Source organism: Leptodactylus fuscus, chromosome 2, assembly GCF_031893055.1.
Source record: "Leptodactylus fuscus isolate aLepFus1 chromosome 2, aLepFus1.hap2, whole genome shotgun sequence".
Taxonomy (NCBI): Eukaryota; Metazoa; Chordata; class Amphibia; order Anura; family Leptodactylidae; genus Leptodactylus; species Leptodactylus fuscus.
In genome coordinates this window covers 218,330,623-218,352,525 of record NC_134266.1, presented here as the reverse complement: position 1 = coordinate 218,352,525, position 21,903 = coordinate 218,330,623, and the positions used below count along the sequence as shown (strand labels likewise).

The 21,903-nt window shown below is 42.5% G+C and overlaps 1 protein-coding gene across 1 annotated transcript in view; it reads right to left on the bottom strand.

The window, feature by feature from the left end:
* Positions 1 to 21,903, bottom strand: part of KCNH3 (potassium voltage-gated channel subfamily H member 3) — a 40,829-nt gene that overhangs the window by 6,572 nt on the left and 12,354 nt on the right. The window contains exons 4-11 of the mRNA XM_075265579.1: positions 20,854 to 20,988; positions 20,641 to 20,768; positions 16,896 to 17,145; positions 12,784 to 12,941; positions 11,687 to 11,894; positions 10,376 to 10,645; positions 1,590 to 1,789; positions 28 to 277 (exon numbers count right to left, since the gene is read on the bottom strand). Coding sequence (XP_075121680.1) covers positions 28 to 277; positions 1,590 to 1,789; positions 10,376 to 10,645; positions 11,687 to 11,894; positions 12,784 to 12,941; positions 16,896 to 17,145; positions 20,641 to 20,768; positions 20,854 to 20,988 — 1,599 coding nt within the window. The remainder of the gene's footprint in view (positions 1 to 27; positions 278 to 1,589; positions 1,790 to 10,375; positions 10,646 to 11,686; positions 11,895 to 12,783; positions 12,942 to 16,895; positions 17,146 to 20,640; positions 20,769 to 20,853; positions 20,989 to 21,903) is intronic.

The following is a 21,903-nucleotide window of genomic DNA, read 5'->3' as shown; positions in this document are numbered from 1 at the left end:
TATGTATGGCACACTGTCACTACCCACCCAGTATTGCCAACACAACTCCATCCTTGAGGACTTCCATGGATCCTGAGCACACACAGTACAAGGCTTCCAGAGCATCCCCCTGCCGAATGAGATACTCTCCAGGAGTGCAGAAGGAAGGCCTAATATTAAGAGACAGAGAGCGAAGGCAACCTCGACTGGCAAGGGAGAACAGTGGCATCTGGAGCAGTTCCTTGTTGAGGTGCATGGCAATATCTGCTCGAAGTTCATCTGGAAGACTCTGCAGGAGCTGCACAACATAAGGAATGAAACAAAGTTTACAGCAATTGTGCCAATACATATATACGACAAAAGCTCTAGTGATATAACACAATGCTAAAATCATGGTCCATAACAGAATGTATTCTGTCTATTAAAATACATGGTGAATACGAACATATCTACACTATATGTCTTCCATATACAGCATAGCGCCCTATTGGGCTGTGAGTCTATTTGGCATTAATGTTTATAAAAATCATGGCCGGCACAAGGTCACCAATGTGCTTTACATTTTTCATGGATCAAAGACATTGCATAGTGTTGCAATTTGTAAAGAGTTATTTATTATACTTCATAGACATGAAAACAACACAACCATAAAATCAGTGGGACTATGTGCTGTCTGTATATAGTAAAAGTGGCAATACTAAGCCCATGGATGACATTAGCATACCAGGCTGCAAAATGGATAGGAATAGGTCCAGTCCTCACTTTTGTCCCAGGCTCATGGTTTCCTACACAGACCTGTGATAATACATGGGAGTGGGTATGGGGCCATAGAAAATAAAAGGCCAGTGTGCTAGCCATTAAAAACACTGCTGGCACACTGATAAAGCATAGGGTCGTGTGTATGGAGCCTAAGTTCACATGGGGTTTTTTTGGATTGGAACCTGAGGTGGAGGCCACCTCTGCTCCAGATTAGGCCCAATGAATGGGCCTAGTCCGGAGGAGGGAGTGTCTTCAGGCCGAATTGCGAGGCGACTCAGCCTGAAGAATGAGCACCTCACTTCTTTTTTCTGGGAACCAGAAGAAACGGCTCCCCGAATAAAGACCTGAGCGGCTCCGTTTGATTTCAATGGAAGCCATCTTTTTGGTCAGGATTTTGAGGCCAAAAAACTCTGTGTGAACTTACCCTTATACTGAGGTGATGTGAAAGAAGTAGAAAACAGTATAACAAGAAGTGAACACAAAAAATGAGAAGAGGAAGATGCAGGCCCAAGAGATCATGAATAAAACTGTATCAAGTCTGTCATACAAGTCTCTTGCCATTAGAAATGAACCAATGACCCTCTAAGGGACGCACGCACGCACGCACGCACGCACACACACACGCACACACGCACACACACACACTTCATTCATTAAAAGATGTAAGTCCCTTAGAGGGTCATTGGTTCATTTCCAATGGCAAGAGACTTGTATGATTCATTGGGCTACTGTAAAAAAATATTGCAGAAGTTCTTGAGCATATGGTATCCAAACAAGGCTAATATCAACTAAATAAATATATATATTTTCTCACAACAAGGCAAGAGTAAACCATGTGAACATTCTCTGACCTCATTGGTGTCGATGCCGTTGTTCACTGCCCATGTTGTCTGGACATACTCTAACATGCGTTGTTTCAGAGGCTTGGGGATCCCATGAATACGGATGTAATCTCGTAGGTCCCGTGTTCGGCTATGGTACAGGAATCTTCTTGCATAGAGGCGCTGGATAATTGCTGTGACATTTCCAAACACTAGGGCATGCATGAGGGCTGGTGAGAAAGAAGTGAACATAAAAACAGACTTCTTTTGTATCTTTATATTATAATTATTTTCCATAGCAGCGATACAACCTGTTAGATTAGTCTATTAGTATTTCTGACTCTGGAAGGATACTACTAGTGAAGAAACTGATAAAACCATTAGACAAACCAACACTTCATAAAGGTGGTACCAAAGATGAAATGGACCATGATGTTTAGGTGTTGTAATATGTCCTGCCTCCAGTACTGACATATTCTGTATCAGATAGATAGGGTAGTAGGTAGGCTTTCCTTCATAGGGCAAAGACTCAGTTGTCCATATCCTAGTTGTAATCCCTGGCTTGTTTCCACCAGCAGTGGGATAGGTTTGTAGGAGAAATGGTAAAACTGCAGTGATGTAAAATACCATCACATGGCAGATTTCCATCTGATATCTATCACCAACTTTAAAAATAGATAATACATGATAACACGAGAGTGCAGCATGCTGTGTTATTTTGTCTGGTAGAATACAGAACACCCTATCTACAGTATAATGCTACTTAATGCCCCCAGTACACAGTACAATGCTCCTTATTGCTCCCTATATATAGTATGTACCTTATTGCCCCTATACACAATATAATGCCCCTTAGTGACCCCTAGACACAGTATAATGCTCCTTAGTGACCCCTATACACAGTACAATGCTCCTTATTGCTCCCTATATATAGTATGTGCTTTATTGCCCCTATACACAGTATAATACCCCTTAGTGTCCCCTATACACAGTATAATGCCCCTTAGTGTATTCTATACACAGTATAATGCCCCTTAGTGACCCCTATACACAGTATAATGCTCCTTAGTGACCCCTATACACAGTATAATGCCCCATAGTGACCCCTATACACAGTATAATGCCCCTTAGTGACCCCTATACACAGTATAATGCCCCTTAGTGACCCCTATATACAGTATAAAGCCCCTTAGTGACCCCTATACACAGTGTAATGCCCCTTAATGACCCCTATACACAGTATAATGCTCCTTAGTGCCCCTAAACACAGTATTATTTCCCAGTTATAAATTCCCGCCCCATTTCTTTGCGCCCCCACAGAGTATAAAGCCCATTAGTGGCCCCACATAGTTTAATGCTGCACGGTGGCTCAGTGGTTAGCTTTGTAGGCTTACAGTGCTGGAGTCCTGGGTTCAAATCCTGCCTAGGACAGCATTTACAAGGAATTTTACATTGTCCCTGTGTTGGTGTGGGGTTTCCTCCCACACTCCAAAGACATACTGATGGGGGGGGGAATAGTTTAGTGCTCCACACAGCATTTTCCACTTTTGATCGGCCGCCTCAGGCAGCAGAGAGGCTAGGTTCACCACTGAGAACAAACACTCTGTGAATGGAGCGGCTGCACACAAGCCTAAGATCACCATAATCTATGCCCAGTGAAGATGAAGACAGAGTGACACTGGAGAAGTGGAGACATACAGTATTCTCTGAAGTGATGCATCATATTTCACTATCTGACAGTCTGGGGAAAAATGATTTAATAGAAAGGAGGTAATGGTATAGGGCTGCTTTTTAGGATTTGACTAGGCCCTTTTTTACAGGAAAGACCATTTAGACAATTTAGACAGTTTGGAGAAAGCCCTTGAAAAGGATCCCACCAGGGATGTACTGATCTTGCTCACAGGGAATATAACCATGACTAGGCCCGGTGGTGTAAGGAGGTCAACTGATGGGAAACTAGTAGTATAATGATCGGAGGCCTGGGAGAGGTATAAGAACATAGAAAACAATATTACTTACCTGTCCGCGCTCTATACAGGCATTGGGCCTAGTTGTGTGACGCTCCTGACATTACTTGACCGGAACCTGCGTCCCAGGTCATGTGACGTCCTGACGTCATTGAAGATGGCCGACACCACCGAGGACTGCAGCGGAGCCGGGGATAGGTAAGTGACAGTGTTTTTTATGTTTTTATTCCCCCTCGGTCTCCGATTATTATACTCTGGGGTTTGAAAAGACCCCAGAGTATAATAATTGTTCATGGGTGTTCAATTATTGGGCATAATACTTTGTACAGGGCCCATTATGGGGTGTAATACTGTGTGCAGAGGCCACTAAGGGCAATAATTCTGTGTGCAGGGGCCACTATGGGGTATAATACTGTATGCTGGGGCCACTATTGGGGATAATACTGTGTGCAGGGGCCACTATGGGGCATCATACTGTGTGCAGAGGCCACTATGGGGTATAATACTGTGTGCTGGGGACACTATGGGGCATCATACTGTGTGCAGAGGCCACTATGGGGTATAATACTGTGTGCTGGGGACACTATGGGGCATAATACTGGGTGCACTGGCCGCTATGGGGCATAATAGAGAGTGCAGGAATGGGGGGGGGGGGGGTTGATCAGTCGGTCGAGGTCTCCGGCGTCGGTTGGGGGGGGGGAAGGCCATGTCCAAAGTTTGCCATGGGGCCCCGCCATTCCTATTTACGCCACTGATGGTGTGTGTATAAGTGTGTAGGATATATATGGTGCATGTATACATGTGGGTGTAACTAAGGTCATGTTCACAGATGCAATGGAGATTCCATCTGGACTCTCCATGGCAGATTTATTTATTTTAATCCTGTATGCTTCACTTTTTTGTCCAGCAAAATGGAGGACACTATAATGGAAACCAGATGGATCCCATTATATTCAATAGTATCACCCCCAGCTTATTCTCTGGTTTTCTGCTTAAGGGAAGGGGATAAGGTGGAGCAGTCCAAAGTTTGCCGTGGGTCCTTAGGAATCTTGTTTTGTCACTGGATCCCACCTCAATATTAATGGTCATAGGTTCAGAATGGGATGTCCAATAAGTTGATATATAACTCATATACATTAGGTCTAATGGTCAGGTATCCACATCACTTTGGTTATCCAGTGTACAATGTTGAATGTCTATTTTCTCAGGTTACTGACCTATGTATTATGCAGGTTACCATTAGAATATATGAATAAATATTTATATGTCTGCTTTGTTCTTTGTAAACTACGTTTGCAGTATTTTGCTGTCACTAAGACAGCCTAGATCCAGCTAAGAAGCTGCAGTTTATATAAATGTTTGAGATATGGATTACTTTTCTGAACCCTATAGCTTTAGAGGCAGCTATTAATACACAAACTGGAACACAATCCACCAGCCAGTACATGCAGACACGTACGCCTACACACACATATGAACATGCTGTCTCCATAGTAATGTCCCACGCTTGTCCCACACATATACAGCTCAGAAATCTGCCCAGTTCTATAAACTCCCAACTAGCAAGGATTTAGCAGTGGTAAAATGTAGAAATAAGGTCAGGTATCCAGAGAAGTAGGGACATGTATAACCTGATGGATTCCCTAACACTGGCCCCGACTGCACGGTCACAAATCCACATAATACAGCTACATAGAGAATTCTGTCTATGATAGAAAGTGGAGACAGGATCTGGGGTTAATGCAGCGCTAGTAATAAAATCCACCCACTTCTGCTCAGCGGTGACTTGTAATTGAAAAGTGTGTAGCAACATGGAAACCATGTAAATATAGTTACATTGGCAAGAGCAGGATTGAGAACCCTCTGTCACCAGTAACAAGTAGGATGCATACATTATGTTTGTATAGACACATTTACCATCACAATATTTATCCACAAATTTACCATGAGCCCTACACCAATCGTCTGTTTCCTCTTACTTCTCTATACAGAAGACCAAATGCGCCTCCCTTAAAGGGAACCTGTCATTTGGCGACCACAAAGAGGTGCCAGCGGCTTCAGCATGCTGTACAGCACTTTGAAAACGTGACCAAAAGGCTAAAGTCCCACATAGCGAGCCACAGGAAAAAAGCGCTGTTGGAAATACTGCTGTGGCAACACATCACAGTTTTTCCCGCAGCACTTTTCAGATAAAGCTCTGTGGTCTTTCTACTTCTATTATACCTATAGGGAAATCAGTGGTGTTTCCGTAGGTATAATTTTCATGCTGCGATTTCCAAAAATGCAATGGTTTTGAAATCACAATGTATCTGCGGTGCAAATTTTTCCAATGCGTGTGAATGGGATTCGCTAGAATTACATCCATTATGCAGTGACGGAAAAACGCCGCATTTTCTTCAGATGCGTTTCCTCTGTGGCCAAACTGCAGTGTTTACACCACGTGAGACCTAAAGCAGATCTCTGATCCCAAAAACCAAAGTTATAAAATTGAAAAAAACCTCATCTTTCTAGTCATGAGCCGAGCAGTTATCTCTGCGGTAAATCAGGTCTACAAGGCGAGATTGACAACTCGCTCACATGGGATGTCCCCCTCCCCTTTGTCTAGCGGTGTCTGAAATCTCATAAAAAGTATTATAACTTATCCCTATAGATGTGGAGATATACTATTAGAACACACATATTATCTGACCCTTATATAGCACCTATACAGTTTCGAAAATAAAAGTTAACTTTTGTTTATTATTGTAAAACTCAGTTCAGATCCAGAGAGTTTTAAAAATCCAGAAAGTTGGTGGCAGAATGATATTATCCAGGTTGCTCATAGCTGTCTGAATTCACCTTTAGGGTCCATTCACACGGAGGAAAATGGTGGTATAATTCTATACCATTGAATGCGCAAGTCTGAATAAGAGCAGTTCTGTATTTTGCGGATGTTTTCTACAGCCCGGACACTGATCCGTAAAATATACAGATGTATGTATGAGGCCATAGAAATGAATGGACCCGTATATTTTCCATAATTACAGATCCGTTATTGCAGACAACATACATAAAACAACTACAGTTATGTCCATGAGGCCTAATTGGTAGAATTAGGTGTAGCAACAATTACATGGCAACCTCTGCATTATCATGTAAAAAATAACAGCTTCGATACACAGATCATAGCTGGGTATTGCCAAGATCCATTCACCAGCATGCATTATATATATAATACGGATCACATTTACAACCATGGATAAATGTCCTTGTTTTTTAAAGAAAACCTTTATTATCTACCATTAAAATACTGAATAATACAGTCTAGACTTTTTTAATATTGTGCATAAGGCTGAAGCCCCACATTGTGGAACCACAGCTTTTTTGTAACAGATTTTGCTGTGTTTTTTTGTAGCTGAAGGAAGGACTGGATTGAGCAGAAGGTGGAAGTATATGGGGAATATACATATTTGATACACTGGCAATTTTGCAAGTTTTCCCACTGACAAAGAATGGAGAGGTCTGAAATTTTTCTCATAAGTACACTTCAACTGTGAGAGACAGAATCTAAAAAAATCCAGATCATCACATTGTATGATTTTTAAATAACTAATTAATTTTATTGCATGAAATAAGTATTTGGTCACCTACCAACCAGCAAGAATTCTGGCTCTCACGGACCTGTTAGTTCTCCTACCCTGCACTCATTACCGGTATTAAATACACCAGTCTTAATACTTTACCTGTATAATAGACCCCTGTCTACACACTGAATCACACTCCAACCTCTCCACCATGGCCAAGATCAAAGAGCTGCCTAAGGACACAAGGGACAAAAATGATGAGCTACAGAACAATAGGGAAACAGCTTGGTGAGGAGGCAACAACTGTTGGCGCAATTATTAGAAAATGGAAGTAACACAAGATGACTGTCAATCTTCCTTGGGCTGGGGCTCCATGCAAGATCTCACCTGATGGGGTAAGGATGTTTCTGAGAAAGGTCAGGTATCAGCCCAGAATTACACGGGAAGACCTGGTCAATGACCTCCAGATAGATGGGGCCACAGCCTCCAAAATTACCGTTAGTATCACACTACGCCACCATGGATTAAAATCCTGTAGGGCACACAAGGTCTTCCTGCTCATGCCATCACATTTCTAAGCCCGTTTGAAGTTTGTCAATGACCATCTGGATGATCCAGAGAAGGAATGGGAGAAGGGCATATGGCCAGTGAGACCAAAATAGAACTTTTTGGTATCAACTCTATTCATCATGTTTGGAGGGAGAAGAAGGTTGAGTACAACCGTAACAATACTTTCCCAACCGTGAAGCATGGAGATGGAAACCTCATACTTTGGAGGTGCTTTCCTGCAAAGGCAGCAGGATAACTGCGCTGTATTGAAGGAAGGATGGATGGAGCCATGTATCGAGAGATTTTGGCCAGAAACTTACTTCCCTCAGTAAGAACATTGAAGATGGGTCGTGGCTGGGTCTTCTAGGATGACAATGACCCAAAAGATACAGCCAGGGCAACTAAGTAGTGGCTCTGGAAAAATCATTTCAAGGTCTTGGAGTGGTCTAGCCAGTCTCCAGCCCAGAACCCAAATGAAAATGGTTAGGGGGAGCTGAAACTCAATGTAGCCCAGTGACAGCCCAGAAATCTGAAAGATGTGGAGAAAATCCGTATGGAGGAATAGGCCAAAAACCCTGCTGCAGTGTCTGCACACTTGGTCCAGACCTCTGTAATAGAAAACAAAGGCTTCTGTACCAAATATTAAGTTCTGTTTTTCCATTGAATCAAATATTTATTTCATGCAATAAAATGCAAATTCATTAATTAAAAATCATACAATGGGATTTTCTTTTAGATTCTGTCTCTCTCAGTTGAAGTAAAATACTAAATATAAAATTCAAGAAACCATTATTTTTAGCCTCCATTATAAATTCTACCAAAAGTCAAAACATATTGGAACAAGCTGCACTATATTGCTCAGCAAAATATTGGACACCATAATGGCGGCCCATTGGACCAAAATATAAATCAATCATGTGGATCAGGTGCAAATGAAGCTTAGGATGTGACAAATTCGCCACTGACTTTATGTTTTTCTGTTTCTTTGGAGATATGACAATAGTCTGACAGAATGAGTTTGAGTGACATTTTCCATACTTTGGAATGGTCGAGTATACATCTTACATCTATATAATCTCATCACTTGGCATTAAAGAAATGTCATTGAAACCTGCCAGAGAGTTCTGGATGTTGTCTACAGTGTCATAAGCTGAAGCCTTAACATGTACTCTAGACATCCCCTCACCAGTGTATCCTGCTATGTGTATGACCTTTTCTAATGAATACTATAGCACCAGTCACTAATTTTCCTTCTTCAAGCAGGGAAGATGTAAAATAATAAAATACATATATTTATCAGTTATGTATTTTTCTGCTCTAGCGCCACCACTCCTGTGCCCACTGATTCTACACCAATGACATCACATCGATCACCTGACTGCTCCAGCCAGAACTATCTTAGGGTCCATTCACACAGAGTAAACGCGCACTCATTTTGGCAAAATACACGTGTAAAGAATACACGTGTAAAAATAAGACTCCCATTGACTTCAATGACATTTTTTACACGTGTAAAAAAAAAACGCGTCAAAAACCGCGTCACTTTTTTTGGTGCGTTTTTTTTACACGTGTAAAAAATGTCATTGAAGTCAATGGGAGTCTTATTTTTACACGTGTATTCTTTACACATGTATTTTGCCAAAATGAGTGCTCGTTTACTCTGTGTGAATGGACCCTAATACTGAAGCAGTGGGGACTAGAGTGGCAGCACTAAAGTGACTAGACATATATTGGGTGAGTACTGGTTATTTTTTTATTTTACACCTCTTTCTACTCCACAATAAATTTCAAAAAAACTTCTTGTTTTTGCCTGATATTTTTCATTTGTCTCTGTTCTACTCATGCTATACTTTAGCCATAACTATATTTCTTAATATAATAAATCAAAAGGTTTCTATACTATGTTACCTTATTTTTCCTAAAATCAAGAGTTTTGTCGATTTTGTAACTCAACTGGCATCATAATTATTAAAGAAAAAAAACTATTCCTATATATAGTCATGACCGTAAGTGTTGGCACTGCTGAAATTTTTCTACAAAATGAAGTATTTCTCCCAGAAAATTATTGCAATTACACGTTTTGTTATACACATGTTTACTGGCATCCTCAACTTAATATTTGGTTGCACACTCTTTGGAAATAATAACTATCAGTCACTTCCTATAACCATCAGAAGCTCAACTGGAATTTTGGACCACTCTTGTTTTCAAACTCTCTAGGTCTCCCATCAATTTTAAGATCCCTACCCATTTGTTCAATGGGCTTTAGATCCGGACTCATTGCTGGCCACTTCAGAACTCTCCAGCACTTTGTTTCCATCCGTTTCTGGTTACTTTTTGAAGTATGTTTGAGGTCATTGTCCTGTAGGAAGACCCATGGCCTAGGAGACAAAACCAGCTACGTGACACTGGGCCCTACATTGAGACCCAAAATTCTTCACATTTCTTGATGCCTTGCACACAGTCAAGGCACCCAGTGTCAGAGATGGCAAAAAAAAAAAACACAAAAACCCACCATCTTTGAACCTCTAATATATTTGACTATTGGTACTGTGTTCTTTTCTTTGTAGGCCTCATTCTGAAGAAATACTTCATTCTCTGGAAAAAATCAGGGGTGCCAACACTTGACTGTATTTCTGTGTTTATGATCATAGAAATGTATGTAACAAATCTGACACTTGTGAATATACCCCTATTTCAAATGTCTACTTTGTGAATAATAAAAATATGAACTTACCTCCTATTAGCATGATACAGATAGAGAAGATTTTCTCAGTGTCTGTGTTAGCTGATACATTCCCAAAGCCAACACTGGTGAGGCTGCTGAGAGCAAAGTACAAGGATGTGATATAGGAACTCCTGGACGACGGTCCCCCTAATAACACCAAACCAGTGTCATTGGACGTGTCCGCGCTGTAATTGTTCTGAGCAGGGATAACTCTGGTAATGTTTTTTTTCCCTATGTAATATGGAGTTTCCAAACGCCGGGCCAACTCTTGTAACCAGCCTGAACAGAAGATGAACGTAAAGGTAAAATACTCTAGTATTTAGTCATAAAACTACATTTAAGACATATAAGGCACATATCTGAATACCAGAGTCTAAAGAACTGTATTACTGTATTCCCCAAAGCAGTGCACCTATAGAGGGAAGTAATGCACATGGTATCAAACAATGATAAGAGACATCTGGCATTGTTCATTGTCTAGTTCCTACCTGAGGGACCCTCATACATATGCTGCTCTGCTGAATACCATTTTGTACAATATGAGCATGACCTAACCATCTTGGTCGCAGGGAGTGCAACCACAACTGGTCCCGGCAAGGTACAGGGACCGCGGACAGCTGGAGATGGCCGGGGCCTAGTACCACTATGACTATGTACCACTATGACTATGAGCGGGGCCTCGGACTAAGAAAGGCTAAGGCATAAATATCATCAGAAATTGGCCCTCGGACCAGGTGTCCAGGATCCTCTAGAAATAAAACCCGCATGGCCGTCACATCCCTGGCATTCTTCCTATAAGGTTTTCATATCTCTCTATCAATAATACGGCCACTTGCTAATACAGTGAAATGTTATTGTTGTAAATTTGCTTTTTATTTGACATTTAAGCAGTACAACATTCATTTTACCTCTGCTGATATACCTAGTGGTACTGGGGAACATGTTCTTCTGAAAAACGGATTATTCATGTTACATGAGGCATCTAATCCATTATTAATAGATGCACCTATTAACACCTTGAAGGTTCACAGTTATTCTGTCTCTGTTGTAAACGTACACCTGACAGCTCTACAGCACTAAGACTATAGAAATAACACAATAGTTCAGCCTCGCAGAAGCAAATAAAAAATTACAACCAGGAAAAAATGTGTTTATAGACAAAAAGCTGTAATGGAAAAATATCCTACAAAACTGAGATCTATTGATACAGAATTATTAATATACAGTATTAATATACAGTAAGAATGAGACATAGTATAAATGTGCTATAAAAACTGAACTAAGTAACAAGAAAAAACATTACTTGGTTTGTAGACCTACCGATTTCTGGGACTTCTGACTGACTGCTTTCAATCTCTTGCTGACCAATGAAATACCAAACACAGGCCACCCAATGTGCCAGGAGAGCAAATACAACCATAAGGAGGCTGAGGACCACCGCACTGTACTGCGAATAGCGGTCTAGTCTTGGGAGGAGGCGCAGCAGGCGTAGTAGACGTACAGTCTTCAAAAGGTGAGCCCCGAAATACTGAGAGAAGGCAAACCATCAACAAGTATTCAATAACGAAAACTTAATGGACATAAAACACAAATTTTTCATGTGTTCAGAAATGACCATTGTAAATAGAGTAATGTTATGGAAACTGCACCACAGATCTGTATACAATATCACCTGTTTATTGGTATATAATATTAGCAATGTTACACTCGGGTATAACAACTACCCATTGGGCTTCATAGTAAAAATTGAAAGGGGGCCCTACTCCAGCATGACCACCTTAAAGAGGACCTTTCATCAGATTGGGCACAGGCAGTTCTATATACTGCTGGAAAGCTGAGAGTGCGGTGAATTCAGTGCACTATCGGCTTTCCCGATCTGTGCTCCGGGTAAAGGGCTATCGGTCCCGATACTGTAGCGCTTTACAGTCAGAAGGGCATTTCTGACAGTCAGTCAGGAACGTCCTTCTCCACAGCAGCGCCTATAGCGCTGTACAGTGTGAGCGGAGAGGAACGCCCCCTCCCCTCCTGATAATACTCATCTATGGACAAGCACTGTGAGCAGAGGGAGAACATCGCCAGTGGAAAATTAATAATTACCTTCAATCCAAAATGAGAAAAACATTAAATTCCTGCGAATGTGATATACACATTCACAGACGTTTAACCACAATCTAGGGTTGTAAAGGACACATGGTGGATGGCATGCTCCATCAAGGGCTCTGCATTGGGGTCAGGAGCTCAAGGTTTCGCCTCTGCTATTGTATTCATTATCAGATACCAATACAATGAAATCACACTACATCGCTGTATCCTTTTTTAAGCAATGGGTCAATGAGTGATGTCTGCCATTGTATTCTTATATAGTGGCATACATTTGACAATTTAGTTAGAGGTATATTTTGGACATCGTCACTCACTATATTGACTTTGAAGCTGTAGAGCAGATCCACAGGAAGGGCAGCTAGAAGATCCAACAAGAACCATGTTCTTATGTAATGGAGAAAGATAAGACGTGAAGAGAATACTACCTGTCCTGACTGACTGACAAACGTTGTGCGGAAATTCAAGATGATATCTGTTGAAACAAAGTAATATCATATATCATATAGTAAGAAATTCTCTATAGATGAATGACATCATTCTGACTTGAATGCATGTAAAATGTTGATTTGTTTATCCTCAGGCTATGTTCACATGAACATTGTAAAAAATGGAGGAAGTCCCTGCTGCAGCTAGTTCTCTTAGGGTTCGTTCACACGGCAGAAATTCTCCTAGATTAAGGAATTTGAAGATTAATTTTTCGCTTGTCAAATTCCACATCAAAATCTGCAATAAAGCGCTGCGGGAAAAACTGCGGCAATAACGCATCACGGTTCTTCTCACAGTGCTTTAAACAAAAAGTTTATTTTAATTGTAACAGACTTTCTGTTACAATTATATCAATGGGGAAACCGCTGGCGTTTCTGTAGGTGTAATTGACATGCTGTGATTTCCAAAACTGCAATGTTTTTGGAAATCACAGCGTGTCTACTTTACATATTTTCCAGCATTGTGTGGATGGGATTTGCTAGAATCTCATCCACTATACAGTGACTGTAAAAGGTTTTTGCTACAGCCAAACTGCGGTGTTTACGCCACATGGGGCCTGGTAACAAAACTCAAAATCCTAATGCCCATGTTGTGTTCACAGGGGTGCAATAAGCTTAGACAGGCTTAGGCTCTTCAGAGATGACCTGGATCCTTCCTGGCACACGCAAGCACAGAGATATCTCCTGTACCATAGCCTCATAGTCAATATATGACATGGGAACAATGCTGGATTCAGCTGAAGTCACCTAAATAGTCAGGTTTTTCACTTCCCCACTGTGGCTCCAAATGAATGAAAAATAATGACTAAATGCGCTCCAGAACATACAAGAAATATAAAATGTCAGGCAGATTTCAGAGACCTCCTAATGAATTCATTTATTATCCTTGCGTAATTGTACTTTTACTGATAACTAGAGATGAGCGAACAGTGTTCTATCGAACACATGTTCGATCGGATATCAGGGTGTTCGATGTGTTCGATTCGAATCGAACATCACGTGGCAAACTCCAAAAAAATTCGATTCCCCTCCCACCTTCCCTGGCGCTTTTTTTGCACCAATAACAGCGCAGGGGAGGTGGGACAGGAACTATGACACCGGAGGCATCGGAAAAAAATCGGAAAAAGTCATTGGCTGCCGAAATCAGGTGACCTCCATTTTAGACGAATAGTGGATTTCAAATCCGGGTCATATGAGAATGTGAACTTTGTGACTATGAGACAGGGATAGCTGTACAGGCAGGGATAGCTAGGGATAACCTTTATTTAGGTAGGAATGTTATTAAAAATAACTTTTTGGGGCTCTGTCGGGTGTGTAATTGTGATTTTTGTGACATAAACTTTTTCCAATAGGAATGCATTGGACAGCGCTGATTGGCCAGAGTACGGAACTCGACCAATCAGCGCTGGCTCTGCTGGAGGAGGCGGAGTCTAAGATCGCTCCACACCAGTCTCCATTCAGGTCCGACCTTAGACTCCGCCTCCTCCGGCAGAGCCAGCGCTGATTGGCCGAAGGCTGGCCAATGCATTCCTATGCGAATGCAGAGACTTAGCAGTGCTGAGCCAGTTCTGCTCAACTACACATCTGATGCACACTCAGCTCTGCTACATCTGATGCACACTCGGCTCTGCTGCTGCATCAGATGTAGCAGAGCCGAGTGTGCATCAGATGTAGCAGAGCCGAGTGTGCATCAGATGTAGCAGAGCCGAGTGTGCATCAGATGTAGCAGAGCCGAGTGTGCATCAGATGTAGCAGAGCCGAGTGTGCATCAGATGTAGCAGAGCCGAGTGTGCATCAGATGTAGCAGAGCCGAGTGTGCACACTCGGCTCTGCTACATCAGATGTAGCAATCTGATGTAGCAGAGCCGAGGGTGCACTAGAACCCCTGTGCACTAGAACCCCTCAGCTCATGCTAATAGAATGCATTGGCCAGCGCTGATTGGCCAGAGTACGGAATTCGACCAATCAGCACTGGCTCTGCTGGAGGAGGCGGAGTCTAAGATCGCTCCACACCAGTCTCCATTCAGGTCCGACCTTAGACTCCGCCTCCTCCGGCAGAGCCAGCGCTGATTGGCCGAAGGCTGGCCAATGCATTCCTATGCGAATGCAGAGACTTAGCAGTGCTGAGCCAGTTCTGCTCAACTACACATCTGATGTAGCAGTGCCGAGTGTGCATCAGATGTGTAGTTGAGCAGAACTGGCTCAGCACTGCTAAGTCTCTGCATTCGCATAGGAATGCATTGGCCAGCCTTCGGCCAATCAGCGCTGGCTCTGCCGGAGGAGGCGGAGTCTAAGGTCGGACCTGAATGGAGACTGGTGTGGAGCGATCTTAGACTCCGCCTCCTCCAGCAGAGCCAGTGCTGATTGGTCGAATTCCGTACTCTGGCCAATCAGCGCTGGCCAATGCATTCTATTAGCCCGATGAAGTAGAGCTGAATGTGTGTGCTTAGCACACACATTCAGCTCTACTTCATCGGGCTAATAGAATGCATTGGCCAATCAGCGCTGGCCAATGCATTCTATTAGCGTGAGCTGAGGGGTTCTAGTGCACCCTCGGCTCTGCTACATCAGATTGCTACATCTGATGTAGCAGAGCCGAGTGTGCACACTCGGCTCTGCTACATCTGATGCACACTCGGCTCTGCTACATCTGATGCACACTCGGCTCTGCTACATCTGATGCACACTCGGCTCTGCTACATCTGATGCACACTCGGCTCTGCTACATCTGATGCACACTCGGCTCTGCTACATCTGATGCACACTCGGCTCTGCTACATCTGATGCACACTCGGCTCTGCTACATCTGATGCACACTCGGCTCTGCTACATCTGATGCACACTTGGCTCTGCTACATCTGATGCAGCAGCAGAGCCGAGTGTGCATCAGATGTAGCAGAGCCGAGTGTGCATCAGATGTGTAGTTGAGCAGAACTGGCTCAGCACTGCCAAGTCTCTGCATTCGCATAGGAATGCATTGGCCAGCCTTCGGCCAATCAGCGCTGGCTCTGCCGGAGGAGGCGGAGTCTAAGGTCGGACCTGAATGGAGACTGGTGTGGAGCGATCTTAGACTCCGCCTCCTCCAGCAGAGCCAGCGCTGATTGGTCGAATTCCGTACTCTGGCCAATCAGCGCTGGCCAATGCATTTCTATGGGGAAAAGTTAGCTTGCGAAAATCGCAAGCTGACAGGGATTTCCATGAAATAAAGTGACTTTTATGCCCCCAGACATGCTTCCCCTGCTGTCCCAGTGTCATTCCAGAGGTGTTGGCATCATTTCCTGGGGTGTCATAGTGGACTTGGTGACCCTCCAGACACGGATTTGGGTTTCCCCCTTAACGAGTATATGTTCCCCATAGACTATAATGGGGTTCGAAACCCGTTCGAACACACGAACAGTGAGCGGCTGTTCGAATCGAATTTCGAACCTCGAACATTTTAGTGTTCGCTCATCTCTACTGATAACCTATTGATCACTTTCACCTTTGTTCCACCATTCAAAGTAGATCCATAAAGTCATTTCTTCTGTTCAGCCACATTAACCTATGTCCTACAGATCAATGCTAGTCATCTCCTCCACTAGCCAGACATCTTCACTTCAGTATTTCTTTTAGCTTTATGCACATAACCATGTGCAGTCTGCGGTTCAGTGAAAACAACATGGATGACACATGGATTGTGGTATTTATTGACCCATACAATTAAATAAATTGAGAGAGCCGCCATTAGGACCTATGCAAAAATTTTGAGTTCTTCAATTCTGCCTGGACACACAGCCGCAAAAATTACAGCTATGTGTATGGACCCTAAGCATCTCTTCTAGTTCTATGTTATGTGCAGCACTTTGATTCCTAGTTAAGAAGCTCATAATATTGTAATGTATTGTATGTATTACATGTGTCATTATCATAATTTATAAACTGTTTAGCATTATCATACATACCTAAAATGAACAGGATTTCCACCACAAGATCACATGCACTTGGCGGACTCCTTGGGTTTTGAGTACCTTCCTCTTTTCCAGTACTGAAGCAGACACTATATGGTACAGTCACTGCTACATAGAGGGTGGCGAGGAGGATTAAACAGTCCCAGCACGCTTTAAATGGACCATAGTGGAGCAGTATGAAAGGAGATTTACGCACAGAGACCACTTTATATTCTGGAACCCGAGGCTTCTCACCAAAAACACCCTAAGAAGATGAAATGAAGAAGATTCATTGAGGACATTTGTAAATCGTAAATTTAACTGTAAATCACAAATCCTGGTTCCATAAAATTTGGAGGATTTGTATCAGATTAGTCCTATGCATCAAACCTTTGCTTTTTCCCAGAAGCTGTGCCAACCATTGATTCTGTCCAGCATTGCAGCTAGGACACAAAAGTTGAAGTTTTATGTGTCCTTTAACTCATGATTCAAATTTCTGCTGTATTTGCCTCCTCTGTTTCCAGATATACATTTAAATCCATTGGTCATTTGTAGAGGCCATTACAAAATACATTACGAAATTCGAACAGACGTTTGACCATGATATCCTTCAGCACTGGAGACAACAAGCACCAGAAAGAGCCCAAATTGTTTAGAGAAACAGACTAAAAACAGTGATAATTTTGGATGATAAAGTATATGAAGGGGCGTATGTAAAGAGAAGACTAACGTGGCTGCTCCCACCATTTATTGGATTATTTGGATTTTATCTTTGATAACAGAGGGAGGTGAGAATGGACATTGCTAAGATACTGGAATATGATTTTCCCTAAAGTTACTGTGCAATGAGTAGGCTATATCCATTCTTCATTATTCAGTTGTTATATTGCTTGTTACATGAAACAGAATCAGAATATGGTATAATGGACACCCATGGTCTCGAAATATGCCCAAACATTTGTGGCACACTGTAGTTATTTTGCATATATTGCAGTTTTTGCCATTAAAAAACAGTGATGTTAAGTGGTTACTGAAGAGCCACCAATGCCACTTATGCCTATTGACCTCCTGTTTTAGATCAAGCTGGAAGAAGGTTAAGATTGAACCGAAACCTTGCACTATATTTTGATCTGTGTTTGAGCTTGAACAGATTTACACTACAATACATGGTGATGTGATCTGACTACTTCACACTACTTCACTTGAAAGAATCACATAGAATACAAATATGTGCAGGACCTGTAACTGTCAAAGGACCTGCACAGGGAAGGTTACATAATCACGTGTGCAGGACCTGTAACTGTCAAAGGACATGCACAGGGAAGGTTACATAATCACGTGTGCAGGACCTGTAACTGTCAAAGGACATGCACAGGGAAGGTTACATAATCACGTGTGCAGCACCTGTAACTGTCAAAGAACATGCACAGGGACGGTTACATAATCACATGTGTGCAGCACCTGTAACTGTCAAAGGACCTGCACAGGGAAAGTTACATAATCACATGTGTGCAGCACCTGTAACTGTCAAAGAACATGCACAGGGACGGTTACATAATCACATGTGTGCAGCACCTGTAACTGTCAAAGGACATGCACAGGGACGGTTACATAATCACATGTGTGCAGGACCTGTAACTGTCTAAGGACATGCACAGGGACGGTTACATAATCACATGTGTGCAGCACCTGTTATTGTCAATGGACCTGCACAGGGAAGGTTACATAATCACATGTGTGCAGCACCTGTAACTGTCATGTCAGCCGGGACGCTGCATAAGCGGCCCGGCTTCTGACTGGGTGCGCTTGCGCGTCCTTTCCTCGCTCCCCCTCCCCTTGCGGCCGTGTACTTCGCCGTGGGGGGAGCCGGGTAGGGTGCGGAGCCTCCGATAGTTTATTTAGCTGTCGGCGCTGGGCGGGGACTTCCTTTCGGATCCCCGCCAGCGCCGACGTAGTTGTATTTCTTCCCCTTCCTCCCTCCCCCTGTGTTCTTTTGTCTTTTGATGTTTTTATTCATGTTCTTATTTATCTGCATTGTTTTGTTTTTGTTTGTTCGTGTTTGGTTCAGTGTGGTTTGTGTTTGTTTTTCTTGTTGGTGATTTTAATTTGTTATTTATTTTATGGACTACATGCTCAGTTTTGTTTCTTTTCAATGGTGCTGTAATTTCTTGTTGCGAAGGTGCTTATTGTTGTTTTTCCCTGTCCCCGTAGGTGTCACAGCTGGAATGTTGGCAGGACCTTGTCCATCCCCCTATGGCCTTTTGGTAGAGAAGAAGAAAGGCTGCAGTCATGGGGTGGCAGGGTTCTGCGGATATGTTCATTTATTTAATAAAGCTGTGGCCGACCCCCACAAAAATTTATCCATACACCAGTGTTTGTGCCTTATTGTATAGTATAACTACTCAGTAAGGGGAGAGGGAGGTTCCTTGTTTTTTTCTGGTTTATGGCATTGCGCCCAGTCAAGGACATGCACAGGGAAGGTTACATAATCACGTGTGCAGGACCTGTAAGGGCCCCTTCACACGGCGTATACGCTCACTGCTTTGGAGCGTGTAAACGTTCCGTAGCAGCGGCGTCTAAAAGCAGATCGCATTGATTTCTATGGGAGCCGGCATACGCGCGCTCGCCATAGAAATGAATGGGCTGCTTTTTCCATTCATTTCTATGGGGAGCGCGCGTCTGCCAGCTCCCATAGAAATCAATGGGAAGTGCTTTAGACGCCGCTGCTACGGAACGTTTACACGCTCCAAAGCAGTGAGCGTATACGCCGTGTGAAGGGGCCCTAACTGTCAAAGGACATGCACAGGGACGGTTACATAATCACATGTGTGCAGCACCTGTAACTGTCAAAGAACATGCACAGGGACGGTTACATAATCACATGTGTGCAGCACCTGTAACTGTCAAAGGACCTGCACAGGGAAGGTTACATAATCACATGTGTGCAGCACCTGTTATTGTCAATGGACCTGCACAGGGAAGGTTACATAGTAACATATGTGCAGCACCTGTAACTGTCAAAGGACCTGCACAGGGAAGGTTACATAATCACATATGTGAAGGACCTGTAACTGACAAAGGACTTACACAGAGAAGGTTACATAATCATGTGTGCAGGTCCTGAAGTCATAATACAAAGTTGTAAGTCTCAACTGAGTCAGAGCGTCCAAAGCTACATGTAAGTCCAGGGTATGAGTTTAGGGAGTCTGTTCTTGGTTCTGTTTCTATTTAGTGTATGTATCTCTACGTTTATTTGTGTGTTATTTTCTGAGGTCTGCCTTTGGTTAGGCGTTCTTATCTGGGGACAGTAATAGTTTAAAGGATTTGGGAGTCTGTATTTGTGAAGGTTTACGGTCTTAAGTATGTATTTATCGTGGGCACTTTATTTTGGAGTATACTCTTTAATATCAATTATTTTAGGGTTTGGTCTATGGTTTGTGTTGCAATTGAAGCTGGGGTTGGCTGAAGAGGCAAGAAGCCAGAGATGTTTTGGCAGCAACGTTTGAAGATATGAGGAGAAGTTGTCATGCTGGTCTGGGCTGGATGGAGAAGATGAGAAAAGAAAATATCTACCGGTACAATCAGAGAAGACATCATCTGTGAGTCATTGGATTTACAGAGAGTTGCTCTTCTGACATTTTTATTAAAGTGTATGCCACAAAATGGTCTCATGTAAGCCAGGCCTAATTTTCAATTGGGTGTTACCATTCCCCTTCTAGTGAGTGTAGCTACTCCGATTAGAACTGAACTGTGTTCATACCTTTCCAATTTTTGCTTTATTTTGTTTCTGCAGATGCCCAGAAAGGTGGTAAAGAACAGCACGGCTTCTCCTACGATTGGCATTAAAACCTTTTCCTGTGGCTCGAGAATGCTGCTCCCCTCTTCCTGCTAAGAGAGGGGGCTGCCATTAAACATGTATTTCTTACTGCAACTTTACACATATTCCTCACTCTACGGAAAAGAAATTGGGTACCTGTCTCTTTCCAGCTTTCTCCTCCTGACCGGGTCTTGGTATCTGTGATGTCTTTATATGAAACTAGAAACAGAACCACCTCCCCTTTTTCATTTTTGATCGGTACAACATCCAACAGACACCAAAATTGTGAACCTGGAAATCAGAACATTATAGAATTAGATTTAATATAATATAAATGACTTACATGGACAGTGAACCCCATGCAGGGTTGGCATGTATAGCATTGTGCGGCGGGGGATACATTTTTAGAAATCATTTACAACATTCCCTAGTTTTTGTATATTTAAGAAAAACATTGGCAACCCACAGCTTTGTCAGATGTCTATAATCATATCTACGTTCTGTCATAACACATTTTAAGATGAGTAAAAATAAAAAGTTGTTAATGTATCTGTTTAGAAATTGGTTAGAAAACTATTCGTAAAGCTGCACATACACGATAATGCAGGTGGATAGGCCAAGCGTCTTATGTCTATGAAGGCCTCCTTATTGTCTCCTGGCATCAAATGAACTGTGCATGTTGGATTTCGACTTGTTCTCATGGGAGATAAGCTGTTGTCAGTGGGGTCTGGCAATGGTTTACTCTTCTCTTCCAAATGAAACATATTGGGTGCCAACATGAAATTGTAAAGAAGCCGCACCAACATCATCTGAATCTAATAGGAAAATGTCAGAACTATGGTAGGCTTTGTCCATAATGTATCTGTGCTTGTGAGCTCTGTTGCCATTCACTATAAGAGGGTCCGTTGAGTTTCTGTTATAATATCTGGCATTGTATTGGACATACTACACCATTTTGTCCAGCACTTTGACTGGATCCGTACAGTTTATATCCACATTTGTGAACATACCCTTAGCTAGCTGTCTGTTTCTCAGATAATCTAGTCTCTGTGCCTATGCCTGGTAAAATATATTCCAACCCCCTCCCCCCCGGCGATCTATCCTCTTACAACAGTCTATACAATTATGTATATGTCCCTTAATTTTCCATACGCTTTTATATATCAATTGCAATTACTGAAAGTATTCTGATTTATAGCCGAAATA